This window comes from Grus americana, chromosome 2, assembly GCF_028858705.1.
Source record: "Grus americana isolate bGruAme1 chromosome 2, bGruAme1.mat, whole genome shotgun sequence".
Lineage (NCBI taxonomy): Eukaryota > Metazoa > Chordata > Aves > Gruiformes > Gruidae > Grus > Grus americana.
In genome coordinates this window covers 66133119-66154146 of record NC_072853.1, presented here as the reverse complement: position 1 = coordinate 66154146, position 21028 = coordinate 66133119, and the positions used below count along the sequence as shown (strand labels likewise).

The 21028-nt window shown below is 40.7% G+C and overlaps 1 protein-coding gene across 5 annotated transcripts in view; it reads right to left on the bottom strand.

The window, feature by feature from the left end:
• Nucleotides 1–21028, bottom strand: part of CARMIL1 (capping protein regulator and myosin 1 linker 1) — a 194565-nt gene that overhangs the window by 13279 nt on the left and 160258 nt on the right. For 3 of the 5 annotated variants that reach the window (XM_054815205.1, XM_054815207.1, XM_054815209.1), the window contains 6 exons: nucleotides 16874–16891; nucleotides 12597–12663; nucleotides 12080–12276; nucleotides 7975–8081; nucleotides 5883–6315; nucleotides 74–152 (listed from right to left, as the gene is read on the bottom strand). In XM_054815205.1, the coding sequence (XP_054671180.1) occupies nucleotides 74–152; nucleotides 5883–6315; nucleotides 7975–8081; nucleotides 12080–12276; nucleotides 12597–12663; nucleotides 16874–16891 (901 nt within the window). The remainder of the gene's footprint in view (nucleotides 1–73; nucleotides 153–5882; nucleotides 6316–7974; nucleotides 8082–12079; nucleotides 12277–12596; nucleotides 12664–16873; nucleotides 16892–21028) is intronic. The other 2 variants (XM_054815206.1, XM_054815208.1) reach the window with 1 other exon arrangement.

The window sequence follows — 21028 nt, the reverse complement described above, 5'->3', positions numbered from 1 at the left end:
GGGGAGTGAGATTTTGAGGTTAGGCATTTTGCATTTTCTAGAAAGAGTTTATGCCAGGAAAACCAAAATGTACCTGTACCACTTCCATCCAGTCGTTCCGAGCTCATCGCCACGTCAAAAGACTCTCTGGGAGTTGTGTCATTCCCAAGTTTCTGAAAGAGTGAGAAAAGGTCTCATATTAATAATATATCTGTAATTAATACAACTCAGTGGTTCTGTTAGAAAAAAAGCTCTTAGAAGCCATAAAGCAGAGAAAGCAGTGATGGTAATAAATAGTGGATTCTCTCTCCTTGTTTCTCTTTCAGGTCTTGGAGATCTAAGTAGGAAGAAAACAATACTGATTTGATAACTAATACTGCCACATGTCTAGCACAGCTGCAATAACACCCTGCCTCCTAAGCAACAGGTCTGCTAATGTACAGGAGTTGAACCTAAAGGTGCTAGCTGGAAACAGTCTTTGCTTTAAAGATAGCTCTATATTTTAAAATTCCTTGTTTAGGTTTAAAACAAAGTGTCTTTTTCTGAAGATCTAGATTTTGAATGTAAGATTGCTGAATGGATCCTATGCTCTTCCACATACAAGAATAATTTTTTAATTTTAGATAAACTTACAACTACAGACGCAGCAGTGCTCACATATTTACAGGACTTTGTTAAAAACAAATAGATCTAACTTCCTGAAAGGTGTTTAAAGCTCCCCATCACAAGGGCTGCTGGATGCTCAGCACCTCTAAAGAAAGGGGGCTGCTTGTTTACGTGCTGATATTTTACGAAGTCTTCTATTCTCAAGACTAGCTTTCCTAACAACCTGACCTCAAAAAAAACCCAAAAAGGTGCAAAGACTTTTGTTGTATCATGGATCTTGCCTAAGTGAGCTTGAAACCTGTGTATTCACCAGAAGTTTGGATATGCAGCCAATGTACTTGTAAGAGAACCAGCCTCCTTTTACTGACTTACCTGCTACCAACGCTTAAGCTGAGGGATAAATGGGAGGATACAAAAAAGTGCATAGAAATAAGTGCAGGACATACTATGACAGAAAGCCTTAAAAAGATCACACTAGGCAAAAAAAAAGAGAGATTTTTTGGAAACTAAAAAAGCAAGGATAGACTTTTGCAGACAGATTCAATCCTGATCTTGATTTGCTACTTCAAGACAGTTAGTGTGGTAAATGTCTTAAAGCAAATGCCCCCCTACTCCGCTCTTGTGAGACCCCACCTGGAGTACTGCGTCCAGCTCTGGGGGCCCCAGTACAGGAGAGACATGGAGCTGTTGGAGCGAGTCCAGAGGAGGCCACGAAGCTGATCAGAGGCCTGGAGCACCTCTCCTATGAGGACAGGCTGAGAGAGTTGGGATTGTTCAGCCTGGAGAAAAGAAGGCTCCAGGGAGATCTAATTGCAGCCTTCCAGTACCTGAAGGGGCCTACAGGAAAGCTGGAGAGGGACTGTTTATCAGGGAGTGTAGTGACAGGACAAGGGGTAATGGGTTTAAGCTCAAGGAGGGTCGATTTAGATTAGATGTTAGGAAGAAATTCTTTACTGTGAGGGTGGTGAGGCACTGGAACAGGTTGCCCAGAGAAGCTGTGGATGCCCCATCCCTGGAAGTGTTCAAGGCCAGGTTGGATGGGGCTTTGGGCAACCTGGTCTAGTGGAGGGTGTCCCTGCCCATGGCAGGGGGGTTGGAACTAGATGGTCTTTAAGGTCCCTTCCAACCCAAACCATTCTATGATTCTATGATTTATGCTGATGATTTCATTTGGTTATGTACTCACATATAAGTCATGTTGACATGCTCAGGATACTGCTACTACTGCTCTAACATCAATTCTGCATGACTTGTGCTGGGATATGATTGTCCCACAGTGTTCAGAAACCTCCACCACGTGCCACGCAGTGTACGTCAAATATGACCGCTGCCCTTTGGAGCTTACAATCTAAGACTCCTAGGTATAGCACGTAGATAAAAATTGGACAACAGAAAATGTAGGAAGGAAGAGAAAGGCTACAAGTAGCAGGAGTACATACTAATTATAGAAAAATTGACAGATTTAGGGTGAAAATAGTATTTTAAATATAAACATAAAGGAATGATCTCTAAATATCCATGTCTAAATATCCAGGTGTCTTTCCCCTGTGGTGGTAATTCAACACAGACATTTCAGGAGAAGCAGATTTTGGGGAGCAAGACAGAAAACAGTGTGGTTGGCCTTACAGATTTACCTATACCTCCATTTTGCTGATGTAAACTCACAGCTCCTAAAACAAAGCCTCTCTTTAATACAACAAAGAAAAGGATGGAGATGCTGAGTGCCTGCCATTCCTGTATATAACCTGCCAGGGTAATGCTTCCTCCTGACCTCTCCCCTAAGTATAAGTGTGCACTAGGATGCTACTAGAATCATCATTAAACTTTCTGTACTGTAAAACTACCTTGACACAGATATAACTATCCACTCTAAGGGATTATATTTCTACAGGTTTTAAGTATAAAATCATCTGTATGTTAAAAAGCACATGTCAGCCAAACAATGAAGTCTTCTGGTCAGAAGCACTCTAGAAATGCCATGACTTGTAGGGGCAGAATGGTAACCTACGCATGGTCAAAAAGTCCCCTCCAAAGGAACATTTTGCTTTGTACTACTGGGTGAAAACTCAGTTTTTGTTCCCATTTCTTAACTGTCATTGATATTTTGGCTAAATTCTCACCTCTCAGCCTCCTAAAGCCACGTGTTTCTCTGTAAGACTATCTTGGCTATATCTTTTTAAAGGCAATACCACTCTCCACTTACTGGATTTTTCTTCCATACCTCAGAAAAAAAACTTTTAAGAACGGAATTTATCAACAATTTCTTCACGGAATGTGAATTCTCATGAACTTTCACCGAAATACACATTTTCCTATGTAAATATTGAAGATATATGCATAACACTTAACTACGGTAAATGACTTTTGAGCTGTATGACAATATGAAAACTAATTTCACTATTCCTCCTTCCTCCCTCCCTAGTTATGGGACTACTGGGGAAATATGACCGTGTGCAGAGACAAGTACAAAAGCCAGTGCTGGCATCTCTTAGGGTAGTACTTAAAAATGCAATTAGGATGTTCGCGTGTTTGGCTACCTACTGTACATACATTGCAAACTGCTTACAGTCCCGAGACAACACTAAACACTTGCTGCAAAAATGTACTCTGAGAAGCTGTCAATCATGTCAGATAAATGCAGGTGATTTTATCTTGCAGATAAATCATGACTAGGCTCTACTTTTAATAGGAATTCATGCAAGGTTGAGAAATACTGCAGAGTCAGGTGCTACTGAGAGTGAATAACAGGTTACAGATGATCTTGGTCTACTCATAGGTCTTGCTCAAGGTATTTAAAAATTCAGTCAGTAAACACTAGATGGAGCTAAAAGATCTTTTTATGTACACCTAGAGGCAACACTAATCTGCAAATATTCGTCTCTACGGTTAATGCCAATTCGCAAGTTGTATTCTAAGCAAAAGAAAACAAAAAAGCATTTACCATCTTTCCATCTACTGTGCACCTGCTCATCACTTGTATCTGTTACAAGACTGCGGTAGGTTATGAACAAAACAGTAAATTCCTTCTGGTTTTGTTTTCATGTAAAATAGCTCAGAATATAAGCAGCCATCTGTACCTTAAAGGAAAATACAATTTTCTATCATACTGGAATTCTGATAAATTTCAAGATGTTAGGGAAGTTGATGTCATCCCCATCCTAAACAACGTGGGCTGCTGTCTTCTGTAGCTCAACCACGAGGATACTGCATGATTTTCACCTTCATGAATATCAGGCATAAAGGTGCAAAGCTAAATTATTCACTATTGTGATCTAGAATGAAGTATGTGAAAAATTCTTTTGAACAGCAGTTCAATTTTTTGTGGTCTGGGTAACATTAAGAATGGATAACTCAGTGCCCTGCTGTGTACAGATTCCTATTTCAATTCAGTTTTCTTGTCACTCTTAAAAAAAAAAAAACAAACAAATAAAACAACTACTTTTGCATTCTATAAATATAATTTTTTACAAAATTCAACAAATAAAAAAGATCAATAACACTATTTTCTTGAAAACTAAACCTGAAAGAAGGGTAACCTTTCCAGCCAGTAAAAAAACCAAAGGGTGGAAAAAAAAAATACTAGTAAAAGGCAACACTTTTCTTTTTGATAGATAAAATTTAAGTTTTCAATCAATGCTACAAAAGCTCATCAATCGAAGACAACTTTTACTCTCCCCACTTAAAAAAAAATGACAGCCACATCATTCCAGATCTGACCAACTTTAGATGGCAAGTGTTAAGAACTGGAAGAGGGCCAAGGACACACAATTTATGCAGCTGTAAAAAATTGTATAATCTGGAGTATCTGGGTATTTTGTTAGTTACAGAGAGAGCATAACACTTATTTAAAATCATATGACATTTTACTTGAAAACTTGGGTGTTTTAGAAATCAGTGAGACTATTCACGTGCACTGCTCAGCACCAATGAGAAAGGTGGGAATTGGTCATTTCTTCAGAAAAATAATTTTTATGCTGAGGATCCCTTTAATGAGCCATAGATTACTGTGTTAATTGAATCTGCTTATTCTAAGACGCCAGCATCTGCACGAATGGTTCAGACATCACGGCAAGTACTATAAAGAAAGGTAATAATGAACTTTGGGTGCCTTGCTCGGTCACAGCAAGACAATCCTGCAATGTGTTAAAGGAAGGAAAACACAGCAAAGCTTGCAGGTGAGCTTCGTCATAAGGTAACACCTTCCAAATTACAGGGGATAATGGCGGGGAATGGACAGCACCTGAGTGCTCTGCACGTTGAAGAGGAAAAGAGGAGCGAAAAAAGGCTGATCCTTTGGTAATTTTAGAACATGCCAACTGCAGCAGGGAGGAAGGAGGGGATGATAATGGAGAAGTTCAATGAGAAATGGGCATCAGGCAAACAGGTTGGCACAAAATGTTTTGGAGCAATACAAGGATATTCCACTCCACACATTTGCAAAGTGAAGCAGAGTTCCTGCCCAGCATCAGCGCTTCAGAGAGGAGAAAATTAGAGAGAACGAAGGGAATCCAGACAGGTAATTGGGAATAGATTTTTTTTTTTTTTAACATATGCCTATTTTCTTTAAGCGTTAGTATTTAAAATACAGAAATCAAAGGCATAAAAATAATTATGCATGGTACAAAAGGACATAAACATAAAGTGCGACAAGAAAAGTATAAGCTGAATAGCTGTAAACAGTGTCTGGAAGCCAAATTTACTTCTCTGGATATAATTTAAAATACAGCACATCTCTCCACCTTTCTACATCACCTTCCAAAAGAGAAGAGTACAGACAGCTACTACTGTGGTTAACTCTGCCAAACACCTGAGGCACTGGTGTGCAGGGGGCACACAGTAAGAAGTCTGTCCTAGCTTTACCTTTTGTAAAGCACGCTTCCATAACACATGAACAAACCATGCATGGTAGAGTGGAGACATTCAAACTGTGCTTACTAATTGCCCCAAAATTACTCTGTCATACATGCAAACAATTACCCATCCTCTTCTGTGCTTGTGATGGCCTGACATCAAGCGCAAGAGCTGGTGTCACCTCCTCCACAAGAGGAGAGAAAGGGCAGTCTTAAGAGTGCATTTCCTGCTCCACACGTGCAGCCTAGTCCCTGGCCGGGGTATTTGTGTTCAACCACCACAGCAGAGAGCAATCCACTTGCAGCAACACCATAATCCCTGTGGAAAGCTGAACTGATGTGTTAAGCCCCAGCCACCAACCCTTGTAGACCCAACCCACTTCCCCTGAAGACCCTTAGCTCTTGCTCATTTTTTCAACAACTCAAGAGAAATCAAATTGCCTTCACCTTCTGAGCAGAGGCTGCTCTCTTCTCCTGCTTGGCTTTCATTTCTGCGAGAAGTCCACTGCCCATCACCTGCACGCCATACCTCCGGCCTCCTTGTGGGCTTCCTTTGCTGTCACCCCTTTCAGCTTTTGCAGCATCATCCGGCTGTGCCTCCTCCAGTGAGTCTGGTGTCTTTAATTCCTCCGATCGCTCTGTACCACCGTTCTGCTCTGCAGGCTTTACCTCCTTCTTGCTTGCGTCCACAGCTGGACTTTTTGCAGCAACCTTGGGCGAGGAGGGCTCCTCTGCCACCATCACAGTCTGGGGACGTTCAGATTTGGAGCCTCTTGATTTGATTAAGTTAAGGAAGCCACTCTTCCTTGAGTCCCTTTTCTTCTTCTCATCACCTGCTTCACTGGGCTCACTGCTGTCTGAACTTTTAGTTGACGGTCTCCTAATAAAAGACACAGACATTTTAAACTCTTCTCCACTCCCCTTCCCCCTCTCTTTTAAATAGTACCTAATGACTCCTCCTGGGCAAAGCCAATCTTTTGTATGATCCATACGCTGCCCTAGGCCCAGTCATTAGCTGGTGTCTCTAAATTAAAAAATGGACAATTAACACTGATCATACCGCCTTGAGGATTCATTTGCTGGCCTTTTGCATTGTGTAACGAAGAGAGGCAGCCGTTTCATCTCCACTCTGCCCAAGCTGTCTATGCACGTACAATTTCACTCTGCTTTGTTTCCAGAGTGCACTACCTCTGGTTTGTATCTGCCCATTAGTTAAAGGAGAACTGATCCAGGCACACAGCTTTTGGGGGATCTTGTCCCTTACGGGCCTTGCTTGAAATAGGAACTAGTTGGCACAGCCACCTTCTCTCCAGTAAGGAACACAGGGACATCACCTTTATAGTGCAGATGATCATCCTCGAAAAAACCCAATCTCAAAACACGAACCTCAAAACAACCCACCTGCCAGTAAGACTTTCTACAGGCATCTTACAAGCAGAATAGATTCATTCACACTTGAGTGGAAAGCTGGGCACATAACGTGTCTGCGTATGACCATCCCAAGTGGAGAAAGGGCCACCGGTGCAGCGAATGGAGCAACAATCCTTAGCCACGGGCATGGCCAGGGACAGGCACACAAGGATAGTGCAAGTTCATGAGGACATCTGAAATGAGCAGCTGGCAGGTGCTCAAGGGAAGCACAGGAGAAGGCAGTAGTCTGCAAGCACCATGAACTTCACTGGCTAATCCATTTTTCAAAGCTACCATAATTTTACCCACTACACATAGTACATCACACATGGCTTCACATGTCACTGTAGATATTTATAACTCAGTGATTTTAAAACATTTGCTTTTCCTGCCACAGCTATCTACCAGTTAACACCTATCATTTTCCTTAATGGATGTCAGCACAGAAGGGGTCATTCCAAGTTGTCTGGAAATCACCCTAGCTAGCTTTCTCATTTATGTAAGTATTGCAGTGTGTGTATATGCATGAACATGCATGAATGCAAGAACAGCTAGATGCATGGTTCTGTAAATACACAACCAGCTACAAAGCAATTGTATAAGCTGTATAACCCTTACAGTTGAAGGGGACATATCTTTCAGATTAATGTATTGCCTCAATCTGGAATACTACAAATTGATCAAACACATCTAACATATTTCTAAACCAACATAAATCTACTGTCATCTATCAAAACACTGTGCCCAACAGCAGTCCTTATCAGACAGAGACACTTGTGTGTACTACTAGCACTGGAGAGGAGAGCCTCAACTGCTACACAGCTCTGCTTCAGCTCTAATGAGCTCCACTGAAGGGTAAAATGAAGTCAACTGAATTATAAAAATACACACTAGTCAATAATCCCCTCCATATGGTATATTAAAGCAAATTATTTAGTCATTTTTAAGGGAGAGTAATTGAATTCACAATGTCTTGACTACTAAGGTATTTTCTGATTTTGACAATAGCAACCCTGGATATTGGAAACAGAAGTCAAATACAACTTAGAAGTGCTACTTGCCCAGCTATCAGGATGGATTTTTTTTTTTTTTTAAATTTAATTTTTAAAAAATTTAAATTTGAACTTACTTTGAATCCATTTTGGTCACTTTCTTAGTGAAAAATTCATCCACGCCTTCATCCACTCTCCCCATGAGGCCATTCTGATCCCCTTCTGGAGGTACTCCAGCAGACACCTGTCAGAAGAAAAAACTCTCTGGTATATAATAATCTAAGCATATTTGTTTCAAGGACAATCACTGAGAGTTAAAACATCATAAAAATTGTTTGTGCCAACCAAACCTCAGTGCAAGCAATGGAATTACCACTGGAATTCTCCCTTTAGTCAGGACGGTTGACGTATTACATCAAACGCAAAGTAACCCAAAACACCAGTGACAAATTGGATTCTGCAATGCATGAGGCCAGGAATCAAATGCCTTGGGCCTGTGAGAATAGAGCACTGGTTCAGTCAGAGAAGACAAAAAGCAGTTAAGAAAAAATTAAATCCTGATCAGGTGGTGACCTGAAGAGAAAGTATTTTCAACAGCTAGTTGTTTCCCTGTTCAGAGAAAAACATATGTTCTGGACTCTGGGTTTAGAGATTTAGAAACAGAGCTCCAGCAGGCTATCAGAGCCTTTTACAATTCATTCAATCCAGCACTTCCAAAAGCAGAGACTCTAAATACACAGTCAGGTGTTTCACTTTAGGAAGTGAGCACAGATTTTCGCTGAGTGTCTGAAAATGGAAAACCTGCTCCCTTTCTTTGGTTTCAATACCCGCGTTTTGAATGTGGGTGACTTGAGGCGTCTAAACCAGGCTGACTTAGTCATACCTGCCAACTACAAAGGCCCTGTGAAGATTAGCTGGTGACTCTGCAGCCTCCTGAGGATGAAACATGCCGTCTCCTGGGAGGATTTCTCATGTGGTCTAGCTGCCGTACGTGGCTTTGATGTCGAAAAGCTCTATTACCAGTAGAGAGACTTCCTTCAATTTAAATGCTGTACGGAGACCTTTTAGGTGACTACAGAGGGACTCCACAAGACCCAACCCAGTTGTATTCTTGGTAGTACTAATGGCCAGGAATCAGTCTGTCACAAAATAGCAGGGTTTGTAATTTGAAACAATTTAAATCAAGGAATCTTCTAGTTGCCACGATAACTCAAAATAATCCCAGCTTCCCTTTTCAGCTGGAATACACACTCTTTTCTATGCCTCTAAAAAGAAAAATAAATACTCTTAAAAGCTGCTGTTAACATCAAACACAGCCTCATTAAGCAGATTGCATACGAACTAATGCGTCCATGAAACTTTTTACTTTCCATGGCTGAACCTTATTAGAAGCCTAATATTTACTTTGTTATCAAAGATAATATTTCATTGATACCTGCTGTAGCAATGTAATAGTGATCTGAGAGCCCATCTGCTTTGTTGCCTGTCAAACTGCATATTTTCTATAGAAAACAGTTTTATTCTAAGCAGTACGACGACTTCTCAGGACTTCCAACTCTGCCACCTCTGGAGTTTTCTGCAGAGAACTTGTTTAGCCGGAACATCTGAAACTAGGCAGCAATCTGGCTTGGTCACACCAGTGCCAGTTGTCTCAATGTAAATATTTACCTTCTCAGTCAAAAAACAGTTGACACTGACATCTCAACTGAAAGGTGTCAACCAAAAGTAGCTGATGCGTTTCAACAGAAATGAGAAACCATTTAATATTGATACCAGAGCCCTCCATGGAAGGAACAAACATGTAAGTATCAAAGGCAAGTACATCTCCTGAAGAGGAGGTAATGCAAGAATTCAATAATCTACAGCAACTGAGATGATCTACCTCAAAAAAGAAAACAGATTGCATCTGAAAAAGCAGCAAGTTCCTAAAAACACACTAATGACATACACAAACGCTGAGGACTTAATAAGGTCCTCAAAGCACGGAATTTTCTTATAGATGTTTATCATAATGTCTTTTAGTGATCAACATTAATGTAAAAGACTGAGCTCTGGTTTATTTCATGTTTTACGCTCCTAACGATTAAAAAAAAAAGAAAAAAGAAAAAGTTAAGTTTTCATTTGTTTTTTTTTTTTAAATCTAAGTTTAAAGATGAGCCTTCTATGTTTCTTTATTAAGAAAAAAAATGGCTTGGAAGCAGAAATAAATACGATGAATCACAAGCTCTTTCATACATTAGAGATTCACCTCTGCTGTACTAAATCTTCACACATGATGGAAGAGCTTATAAGGTTAAGATCTCACAAAAATCTAATGATAAACAACTGTTTAATCATGGGTGGGTGGTGCTGAGGTTTTCTTTTTTTCCCTCTGTTTTTTTTTTCCCCCTCTGAACACTCATTTCAGTAAAAACTCTGACAAAACTATAAATCTTTCTTCTGCCCGCACACCCACCCCAAGTTAAAAGTTTACATTTCTCCCTTTTTTCCACTCCTTTTCACCCTTTTTTCAGCTTAAAAAGAACAAATCTATTTTCCAGCACACCCAGAGAAGTACAGCCATGATCATCCGAGATCCCTTAAATTACTAAATGGAAATAATGGGAACAGCAAACAACCCAACAGACCTGCTTTAAGTGGTAGAAAAGGTCAAGGTTTTGCCTCTCACATTTCAAGTGCTTTTCTTAACCACTGCTTTCTGTATTCTCAAAGTGCAAAACCAGCAGCAAATAAATTCTGCAAACAATGCTGCACTCAAGACTCCGGCCTTCAAAATTCGACTGTTTTGTTTTTGGAAGCATCAAAACAAACATCTTAAGTCTTTCAAAAAACTGTTTAGACTTGTTATAAGGTCAGAACTAGTAAGGAATTAAATGGTCCATAAAAACAAGACAGGGACAAATGAGTTTAAGTAAAAAAGTTCCTTTCAATTTCTGTGCCTAAATAACCCCCTAATTTCCCAATTAATTCAATGTGGATGAACACTGCTCTATCACAGAAAGTAACACTTCTCCGCTACAAGAAGTAAGCTTTGTGTTTCTGTTGAGCAATATATTGTATGCCCTAGTTCCATGCCCAGTACTGGAGCACTTGCACTTCCATGCCCCCACTCCTTCCCCACCTCTCTGCAGATGGCACAGGACGTGCTGAGTAAATTTGGAAGGGAGGCAAGTCTAGCAACTGGGAAAACACATGCGTTCTGCAGAACTGGAAGAAGTAAACACAGATGTGTTTTCACTACAATGAGGAGACCAGTCCACCCTTCTGCTACCTCTATCTTTCCCTGTAAAGTGCAAGGGAATGGAAAGTTGGCTTGAATATCCCCTCTGCTTGAAGGTTGCTTCATTTACAAGTGGTGCAAAAAGCACCCTACTGCCTGATACGATCTTTCCTGACATCAGGGAAATTTTCAAGGGTCCTCTCTGGTAACAATCCCCAGGGAGCAGAAGAGGCCACAGACATTCATTACTAGGCAGCATAACTCAGAGAAGCAATGGCTACCCCTTGATAAGGGTTACTTATCATATCAGCTGTGCTCTGTTGCCGTGAGATAGCTCTAACTCCTCCAGATCTGTCCTTACATACCCTGAGGACATACCATCACAGCAATAAATCTTTATTGATGTGGTATGCCAAGGAAATGGAACTGTGGGAACCCCACACACATATACTTGGGTTCACACCAATGCCTTTTGTAGACAGACAGTGCTCTTCTGTTTTGCTTTTCTAAGGCAGGCTCCAGCAAGAAAAGCAGATCTGTGACTATGCAGATTTGCTGGCCCAAACACCATCTTTAGTTAAGGAGCTGTGGGAAGCTGGGTGTCACAGAGTAGCTCCTCTGAGAGCTGATAGAAATAAGAATTCATGCCAAGTTACCACGTCTTAATGCAGCAGAAAAAAGGATTAAGACTGAACAAACCCTTGCAATATAATTGAAAAGTCTCATGATATTTTGTGCGTTTCCTGTGAAAGCTCCAAGTATCTCCAGAAACTGTTTCCATGAAAAAACAAAAGCAAATTAAAAAACGATAAAACATATCCTGGGTTTAGGCTGTGTCAGACAAGACAAAAAGCTTGTAACAGGGATTGCACACCAAAAGACATGAATACCAGAAGAACGATGAAGTAGTTGCTTACGGCTTTTAAACTTCAACAGTTGTCCTCATTACATTGCAAGACCTGACTCATGGCAAAAAGCAATCAATAGATGACACTGTCAGTAATATTTTAATGCACACTCACTGCTGCTTGGCTGGGCTGCTGCTTTTTATTCCTTTTGGGCCTTAATTTTGTAAAGTGTTCCAGTTTTCTCCCTTCTTCTGATGGCAGCTCTGAAATGAATCCAGAAGTTCGTTTGTCCGGCCTGCTGGAAGGAAATGGTGGGTCTTCTATATGGATAGGTACTTCTTCCAGTGCTTTATCTAGATCAAATTCCATTTCTAAGAGAAATCAAAACTTTCTAATTAGACTTAACATGCTCTTTAAAACAAAAGACAATGCCATTCCTCCCTTTTGTGGTAAATAATTATAAACACATTTAGAGAACTCAAGCCACACTGTGTTTGTCAGCAGACAGAGCACCATGAGAAAAGATTTACTACCAAACGCACTAGGAGAGTCACAAACCAAAGCAACCAGTGGGGGCCTCAAATGCAATCCAGAGGGAGGGAGAGTTACCTGTGCTTTTCAGTTGAGAACTACCTAGAAGAATCTCAGGCAAGCAAAGCAGAAAAAAAGGTTTTAAGAAATTCTCACTTACCAAAAGCTCTGGACACCGGCCGGAGCATTCTACTGTGGATGCTTTTCCTTTTCGATTTAGGAGTCATCTATCAACATAAAACAACCCAAAAATTACTTTAGTGGACAGAAGTGACAAAGAACACCTTTTCCTTTCTATCCAACAAGTCAGTTCTTCAAGCCTATGTATCATTTCAAGATCCAACTGGGTTTAACACCAGGAGGGAATGGGGATTTTTCCTCCCCTTCTCAAACATTCAGAACTTTTTCTAAATTGACATTTTGTTCAACTGACTTTGAACAGAACCAGGGAGGTAGTTTATGCTTCCCATTAAAACCTTAGGCTGTACACAGGATGATTATTTGAATTGTCCAAGCATTAAACTCATTGATCCCAAACTGTAACGCAAGGGAACTATTAAAACCTCATCTCTGCATTTGAGATCATGAGGCTCAGAAAACTTAATTACTGCGTCCAGTACTGCAAAGTTAATGACAATACCGGGGATGGTCTCCCCCGTGTTCTGGCTTTTATTTTTGATACAAAATATACTTCCTCAGTTTATTTGTTAGTGACACACTACTGGAAATGATTAAAATTCAGGTATCTATGCCTCTGGACACCACCACACAGCTCACCAAACCTCCCTAGGAGAACGCAGTCTTGGAGCACACAGCCCTTCTTCAAAAAGAAAAAATACTGTGTCAGTGTTAGCACTATCTCCAGCAAACACATGACTTCCCTGGACTTTAGATATGCTGAGAATAGGTGGAAAGTTACCTTGGCGTACATTCAACATAGTTACTAAAAGTTATGCGCTATTATTTTTCTCATCTTCACGTTCCCAGAAAAAATGAGTAAGTTGCCTTAAGAGCACAAATACCCAGACTTAGGACCTGAGTTTGTTATTTCTGGAAGAAAGTTGCCTTTATTTTCTTGCCTGAACTCTTCTGAAAGTTTGCATGGAAAGACAGACAGTTTTGCTACAGGAAATGCGTGCATCACCAATTCCGAGCCTCTTAACATAGCTCAGCATTGTAAGGCTTTTAAACAAAAGTTGACCTACAGGTTTTTTAAAGAGTTAATTTAAAATGACTCAGCTTCTGCAAAGATGGGCTTCTTTTGTGGTAGAGTCAGACATGCTGGCTTTAGTGACATCCACATACTTCCATTTACTTGCTAGTCTTGAAGCCTAGTGGCTTCAAATCTGGAGTGTCAGTCAGGAAGCTGTTATAGCTCACAAGTCATTAACAGAATTGTTCATCAAGTTCAGTAGTATCAGTTTTATATCAGCCAGAAAAGACGTAGTTGGCATTGACATCTCAAACAAATCATGAATTGTTTAAGGTAAACATTTGCTAGTTTTTATATATGGAAAGTTCAGTGCACAGACTTACATGTACTAAATTCATATTCCCATCCAAATTAAGTCAGGAGGATTATTATGCCACTCTTCAAATGCTCAGGGTTATGACAGATTTTCGTAACAGTAAAGTTATCACCCATCTTCTCAAGATCAGAAAAGGACTTGCAGATTGCAGAGTGGGCAGTGATAGCACTGTCTGGGCAACAGGGCTCTAGTTTTTTTGCCATGCACATTACTGGATGAAAAAAGATGCCTTCAGCTGTTTGCAGGTTTCCACTTCCACATTTGACAAGCATCAGTAAATCATACAATAGTTTCAAGACCAGCCAGGAAACAGTTTGCCACCTGAACAGACTTATGAGCAAAAACTGAAACTAATGAGCAAGCAATGTGTTTACTGCATCAAAAGGTCACGCATTACTTTCAGAGTTACCAATAAATTAAGTGCAATAGATTCTATGGCAAGTGGTTGGAGAGGTGCTGAACTTTTTCAGCCCAAATTGCAGTGGATTATGCGATGGGTAGGTAGCTGGGCAGCCTCTGAACTGCACACCTTGACCGCTGCCAATCCATCACCCAAACCTGAAATAACCAAAGGCATCTGCACCTCATGTAAGGAAGAGTGGAAGCAGCTCAGCATTAGGGGACGGCAATTAGGAGTCACTATCACTAGTCCCCTGGTTTTATTTCCAGCTGTAGCCTGTTTCTCTTGTTAATGTATATTTGCATGCATTTTGGTCTGCTTGCCACTTTTTTTTCGTGGTGTGACTGGAAATTACATCTAGTAGGATAATGCAGCAAGTCATGTGCTAAAGAAGATCAGAAAGGGCGACAGAAAACAAGGCTGATGGGAGACCTCCCATCGCTCAGTAACTTCACATCCAGTGTTCAGAGTGCTCCTAGATGAACACAGACAAGCTGAGAGCTGCATCAGCCTAGGGCACTGATGCCAAAGAACACGGGGCAAGTTTTGAGGTTCCTGGGCAGGGACTTAAGCGTTCCAAAACATCCCTGACAGCCAGGAACAGAATGATTTCATCTTCCTTCCCAGACAAGAAAATGCCCCCAGATGACCCTGTCGAGCTTGTGCTGATGACCGTAAGGCAGTCTCTGTATCACAGCTATAACTAACCGTCAGCTTGGCATGATCCATCGGCAGCATGGTTGCTGGGGATAAAGGCAGAGGGATAGAGATGCTTCCCATTTGCTTTAACAGCATGAATAACAGCTATACATACACTTTTATTTGAAAACCTTCTGTTTTCTAGCCTGTTTAGGAAGTGCACAGATGAAAGGCTTCTTGCCAAGTGAACTTTCTAGATCACACGCAGAGCAAAATGGGTCAAAGCATTAATTTAAATAGGCCAGTGTGCTCTTTTTACAAAATATTAGACATAATCTCAGCTTAATATCTCAGACACTGTGCAGTATGCTACAGCAGCAGAGCACATGTCATTACCAGAGGAGATACCTGAACTCCTAGAGAAAGATCTCTGCCTCTCCCCAGCCTGAGCCCCATTTCCCATAGTTCATGGAAGCAGTTCGGGTTTGGCAGATGTCCACTTTCTGCCTTCCCACCACCTCTGGCCATGCAAGCACAACGTGGCTCTCCTGCCACGCTTCACTCGTGGCCTTTACAGGGGAATAGCTGTTAGTATCAAGCTCCCCTCCTTCACTTCTTCCACATCTTCCAGGGACTTTCCATTCTAGCAGACCACCTCCTGAACTTCTTCCTTGTTTTGCCTGCTTTTCTGTGAGCACACTGTAGGCTGCCTGGCAGAACAGATAAAAAGATTAACAGCATCTCTGGGTCTTGGGAGGCCTTCTTGGAAGTCTGTGTGCACCTATGCCACTGAGATCTCTGGAGATAGCTCCACGAAGGTACCCCTCTGCCCTAGATGGGAACCAGCAAATTTCCATCATGCTCCCAAATATTTAGAGTTAGACACTCTCATGTGTCCAAGCTAACTTTAAACTCCCAGGATCTCTTACCATGATCACTTTTCCAGATTCCTCCCTTCCTCACAAAACTATCTGAGCTCTTTTGAGTTTTCTTAAATTATATTACCAACTGTGGAAGAACACTAGTATCTTGGGAATTCAAAACAACAAATAAATCACTTTGTTTCGAGGACTAGAAAACAATGTGTCTTTAGCAACAGGGTCTCAGCTACTCTACATTCCTTGATTATACAGATAATTGAAATCACGCTCAGTGCTGAGGGATATGCTCATTTCCATGCTTTTCTCCTCCTCCTCCAAAGTAATTTATATTCAATCCTGTTAGATACAGGGATGCTCTGTGACCCTTCTGTCACTTCCCTTTCAAAAGATTTCCAACAAACTTATGAACAACTTCCCCCTCCATCTTGAAATTCAGCTCCACAATCAGTCTCCCTTCAACTCGCCTTCCTGCAAAACGACGTAAGGGGTTTTCAGCTTTGAGAACGCATTAAGGGTGACAGCACAAAAAGGTAAGAGCAGCAGTCAAAAGCTCAAGGTGATTCAACCAAAGAAAACTCAACTGACTGAACTGAGATAACCCGACGTCTCTTCCAACCTAGTGGCAAGAAAGCCCTAGTTTATGTCCATTCTTAAGCTATTCTTTTCATTAAGCTGGATGATGCTTGAATATAAAACCAAATCAATAGGTTTTCTTTCTGAGCAGTAACATTTGTGCTTACACTTCTGACATTGGCACTCTGTTTTGGTTTGGTCTTGAAGCCAAGGGATGCTTTAAATTCAGATGCTACGCTAGCTGAACCTTCTTGTAAAATCCAATCTCATCCCTGAACTGCTGCCTATTTCATTTGTAGGTGCAGATGGATGGCACTACAGTCTCCCAGGAGACTCGTAAGGCAGTACACAGGCAAATGGAGCACAAAAATGTAAACAAGTAGGCCAGAAACAGCAGAGCTAAAAAAATACTTACACTTGTACAGCAGAGAGTCTCCATGCAGCAAAAAAGAAAGGAAAAAGAATATGAATGGGGAAGACAAAGCAATAGCAGTTCTCAGGAAAGAAGGCAAAACCAGAAGTCACCAAAATAAAGAAAACTAAAGCCAAAACACTTAGAAATCTTAGCAGGAAAGGTGACATGCAAGAATGACGTAAAAATCCCTTGCATTTGGAGGGGCTATACACTTTGTGTTTCTAAAGGATAACCAGAAAAGGATGCGATCTCTCTTGTTTTATCTATATTGGGACAAATTCAGGTTTTCAGATGTTTGTTTCCAATATATGGCACTCGCCAACGGTGCCAACCTGCCACCTGCTGTCCCAATGTACTGTATTTTTGCATTTTGCTGGCACCAGTAGTGAGAAAAAACTGTAATTTTATTATTTCCTAGTCTGAAGGAAGCTTCTGAATTAAAAGTCTGCAGTTTGTTGTGGAAAGCAGGAGAGCAGGGAAAACAAAACAAAGCTTCTCTTGAAAGAATTAAAAGGGATGCAAGTCTGTTCTCCTGAGGTTTAAATAAGCCTATTAATAAAGAGATCCAAAGCAACTGTATTTCTCTTTTCTATAAGGAGGTTTAGAGATGCAGGCACTTTTGGCACATCAGAAGAATGCTATTCCATTAATAAAGCATGACCTTTCCTCTCCCCTTCAAAAAATTAAAAGAAAAAAGCAAGCAGCACAGCAATCACATGAAATGAAAAATGCCATACCCCATCTCTTGGGTGGCACATGACCAATCACTCTCCTACTTCATTTAGAGTAAGAAAAAACAATTATTAGAAGTGTTGTTTTGTCTTCAAGTTGAATGGGAACTGCTGCTATAACAACACTACAGGTATTTGCAGAGTGTTTGCGGCAGAAGTCAATAGTCATGGTCTGGCTTAAAGTACTTGGCAAGGAAGTGTTGCATGTTTAAATGGATATTGCACTGGCGTTTAATTATCAGCAGTAAAAACAGTCTTTGCATAACATGAAGTTCATCATTTAATTGTTGAAGGGATTTTAAGGTCAGTTATTCAATGTGTTGACATTTTCAACAATAACAATCCACTTCTCACGGTTCATCCTTCAAAGCTTAACTGTAGCTAAAAGTCCTAAAGACACGATGGGCTATCTTTGAATAGCAAGAGCAGTGTTCTTGCACACAGCTCCAGTCCTTTATTTTCCTACTGTCCTCAGGGCTTTAGGGTTTTTTGGTTGGTTTTTTTGTTTTAATTTTTATTTTCCATTACCTTCAGAAACTTTGGCTTTACGCAGTTCTCAGCTAACAATGATTCAGGCAAGCCTCCTCATTACTCTCATTTTTGCATGCTATCCACACACACACACACACACACTCTTTTACTCCATTTCCTTGCCAGAATCCATGTTCTCTCTTCTCTTGCCCATCTTCTATATTACCATTCACCAGGGCTACTCTGAGATTGCTGGAGAGACTGCAGAATCCATTGAGAGACATCTCTAAAACTGAAACCATCTTAAAAATAAATCTCCAGCACACTTCAAAAATCAATCTGCAACACGGTTTCTCTTTCAGACAGCATTCTTGGTAGTACTCCAGTGTGTTCTGTGTATTTAATGCATAGGCAGAAAGCTATTTATATTATACAAGCAGCTGGAAATGTGATTAGGACCAAAGGACTTATGGAAACTCCTACCTTCTCACCTAAGTGAGTGTGACTATTGAGCCCCTTAAAAGTTAAAAGGTGCTAAACAGCTTGTGGTAGGGGGTAAGGAGGGAGAAGGAAGAGGAGGCAGCACACGGCAGGCAACAGGTTAGACAAGGAAGCACCATTAAGCAAAGCAAAGACTAAGGGACTTGCCTGAAGTCACCAAGGAATCTGGCTGCTCTGCAGGGAACCTAATGCCAGGCTTCAAACCCCTGAAGTACTGCAGACCACGAGGCCACCCAACCCTTCCCTTCTTTTGCTCTCAGTGTAACTGCAAAATACAGTGGTCTGCCTCCCGGCGTACATGGGCCATTGCTAAAGCCAAAACACCAACATGCAACCAAAAATCTCAACCAAATTCAACCCAAACAAAACCAGAAATCGGATCCAGGAATCGTAACAATGTGCCAACTGGGAATGAGTTGTCAGAAAAAATATTTTCAAAGATTCTTCCAGAATATTTTGAACGAGTGCTGAATTGTTTCAGCTATATGCATTTTGTGGGGCATGCCTTTTTAAGAAAGAGGTATAAGAATACAAGGCATTTTATCACAAGTCTTGCTGTTTTCTTTTGCTGTAAGGAATCCTGACCTGTAAAGCTGCCACGATACCATTTCAGTCAATTGACATTTCCCACACTTCTTCCAGTCTCCTAACTACCTTTGACAGAGGTGTCACACATAAAACATTCCTATGATTCTAGGATTAATAAGAAAAAAAAAATCATCAGGTATTCTTTATAAAACAGAGCAGTAAATTGGCCAGCTTTGCTTTTTTTTGCATGTGAATGTTTGGACACACAGGTGTGTCCCCATCTGTATAGAAAGTGTTAGAAACTAGGAAGTTGCTATTGCTTACTTCAACTACTGAAGATTTTATAACATGATTTCTGGGGTAAAACCCTCAGCGTGCCTTGCAGAAATTTAGCTATGTACTTTCCACTAGCAGCGACGGTAACCTGAATCACCTCCTTAGAATCTCCCCCTCGAGTGCCATCGTCCATGGAAAGTTAAATGCAACGCTAAGATCCATGACAGCTAATGGAGTATTTTACAGGAGAGCAAAGCCACTAACACATCGTTCAGAAACCAACGCCAAGCTGCTACAGGCTGCTGTTTGTTGATACAGCTGTCCTGAATGTAGTGGCTATGCATTTTTACACCAGCAAAGGATCTAGTCCTGACCTTATATTTCAGAGTTCTGTCCTCTATATGGAAATACTATATATAAATATAGATATTGTAAAAAAATATGGCATACAAATAATACAAATAAGGCACATGTTTGTTTATTTCCTTCCCTTCCTTGAATTGAATTTCTACAGAAAGAGCTGTGGTTCAGAATTAATTCAATTAGTCTCATCTAAACCAGCCTGACCTTTAGAATTACTTTGTACAGCAACATTTTCTGTAAGAAAAGTAGTGCTGCAGTAAGATAAGCTCAACAGATTTGCCCTTGAGCTCATTTCATTTTCCTAGCCAAGAAACCTTTGCTTTTCTACTTGCTGAGACGTGGCTCAGGTACTCTGTGATATTTCGCCAAGTATTTCAATATATTCTTTTAATTAATAATTCTGCGCTTGCATCTTTCAAGTCACGTAAAATTCCTGCTAATAAATATTCCTGCATATAAATATCCAAAGCTTTTATTATGAAGAGTAAAAAAATGGATGCATGAATTAAACTAAGCAGTTCCTACAACTATTAAACTGAATCTTTTATTTCATGTTCTGAATGAGTATCCTGCAAGGAACTCTGCCTGCAACTACCACCTGCAAGAGCAAAAGCAATTCTCAGTATTGTCAGTTCTGTTTGCCACTTGTTTGTGAAGAGGCTAGCAGCATCTTCTACAGCAGCTGGGCTTTAAGATGAACAAAGAGGATGGTTCCAACTAATTTATTTTAGTTAAAAACTAAGTGTAGAATGGAGAGCTGCTACAGGTCAGAAGGCACAAACTATCTCTGTAAGCCACCACAACCTGCTTGCTTGTGGTTTTTCACTGCCTTCAGCTGGCAAATGCTGATGCAAAAATTACTTTGTTCACGACCTAAACTTCCATATAGTAAGAAGAAATAGCTCTTAAACTCAGAAAATATGGTGAGGTGGACAGCTGTTTAAGACATTCTTAGGCAATTCTTTAAAGACAGCCACCATGTGTATCAGGTGCTTTGAGCAATAATATCATGAAAGCAAGGTGCTTCTGGATGGAAGTGTTCAAAGTCAGGTGGCATGGGGCTTTGAGCAACCTGACCTAATGAAATATGTCCCTGCGGGGGGGTTGGACTAGATGATGTTTAAAGGTCTCTTCCAACCCAAACCATTCTATCATTTTATGAACAGGAATGAACTGTTTTATCTGTCTGCCCTACAGCTTCCCAGGACTAAGAACCAACACAACTTCTGCATCTCTCCTCCTTTCCAACATCTTGAAGTGAAGAGCTACCAAAAGGATTAGTCGT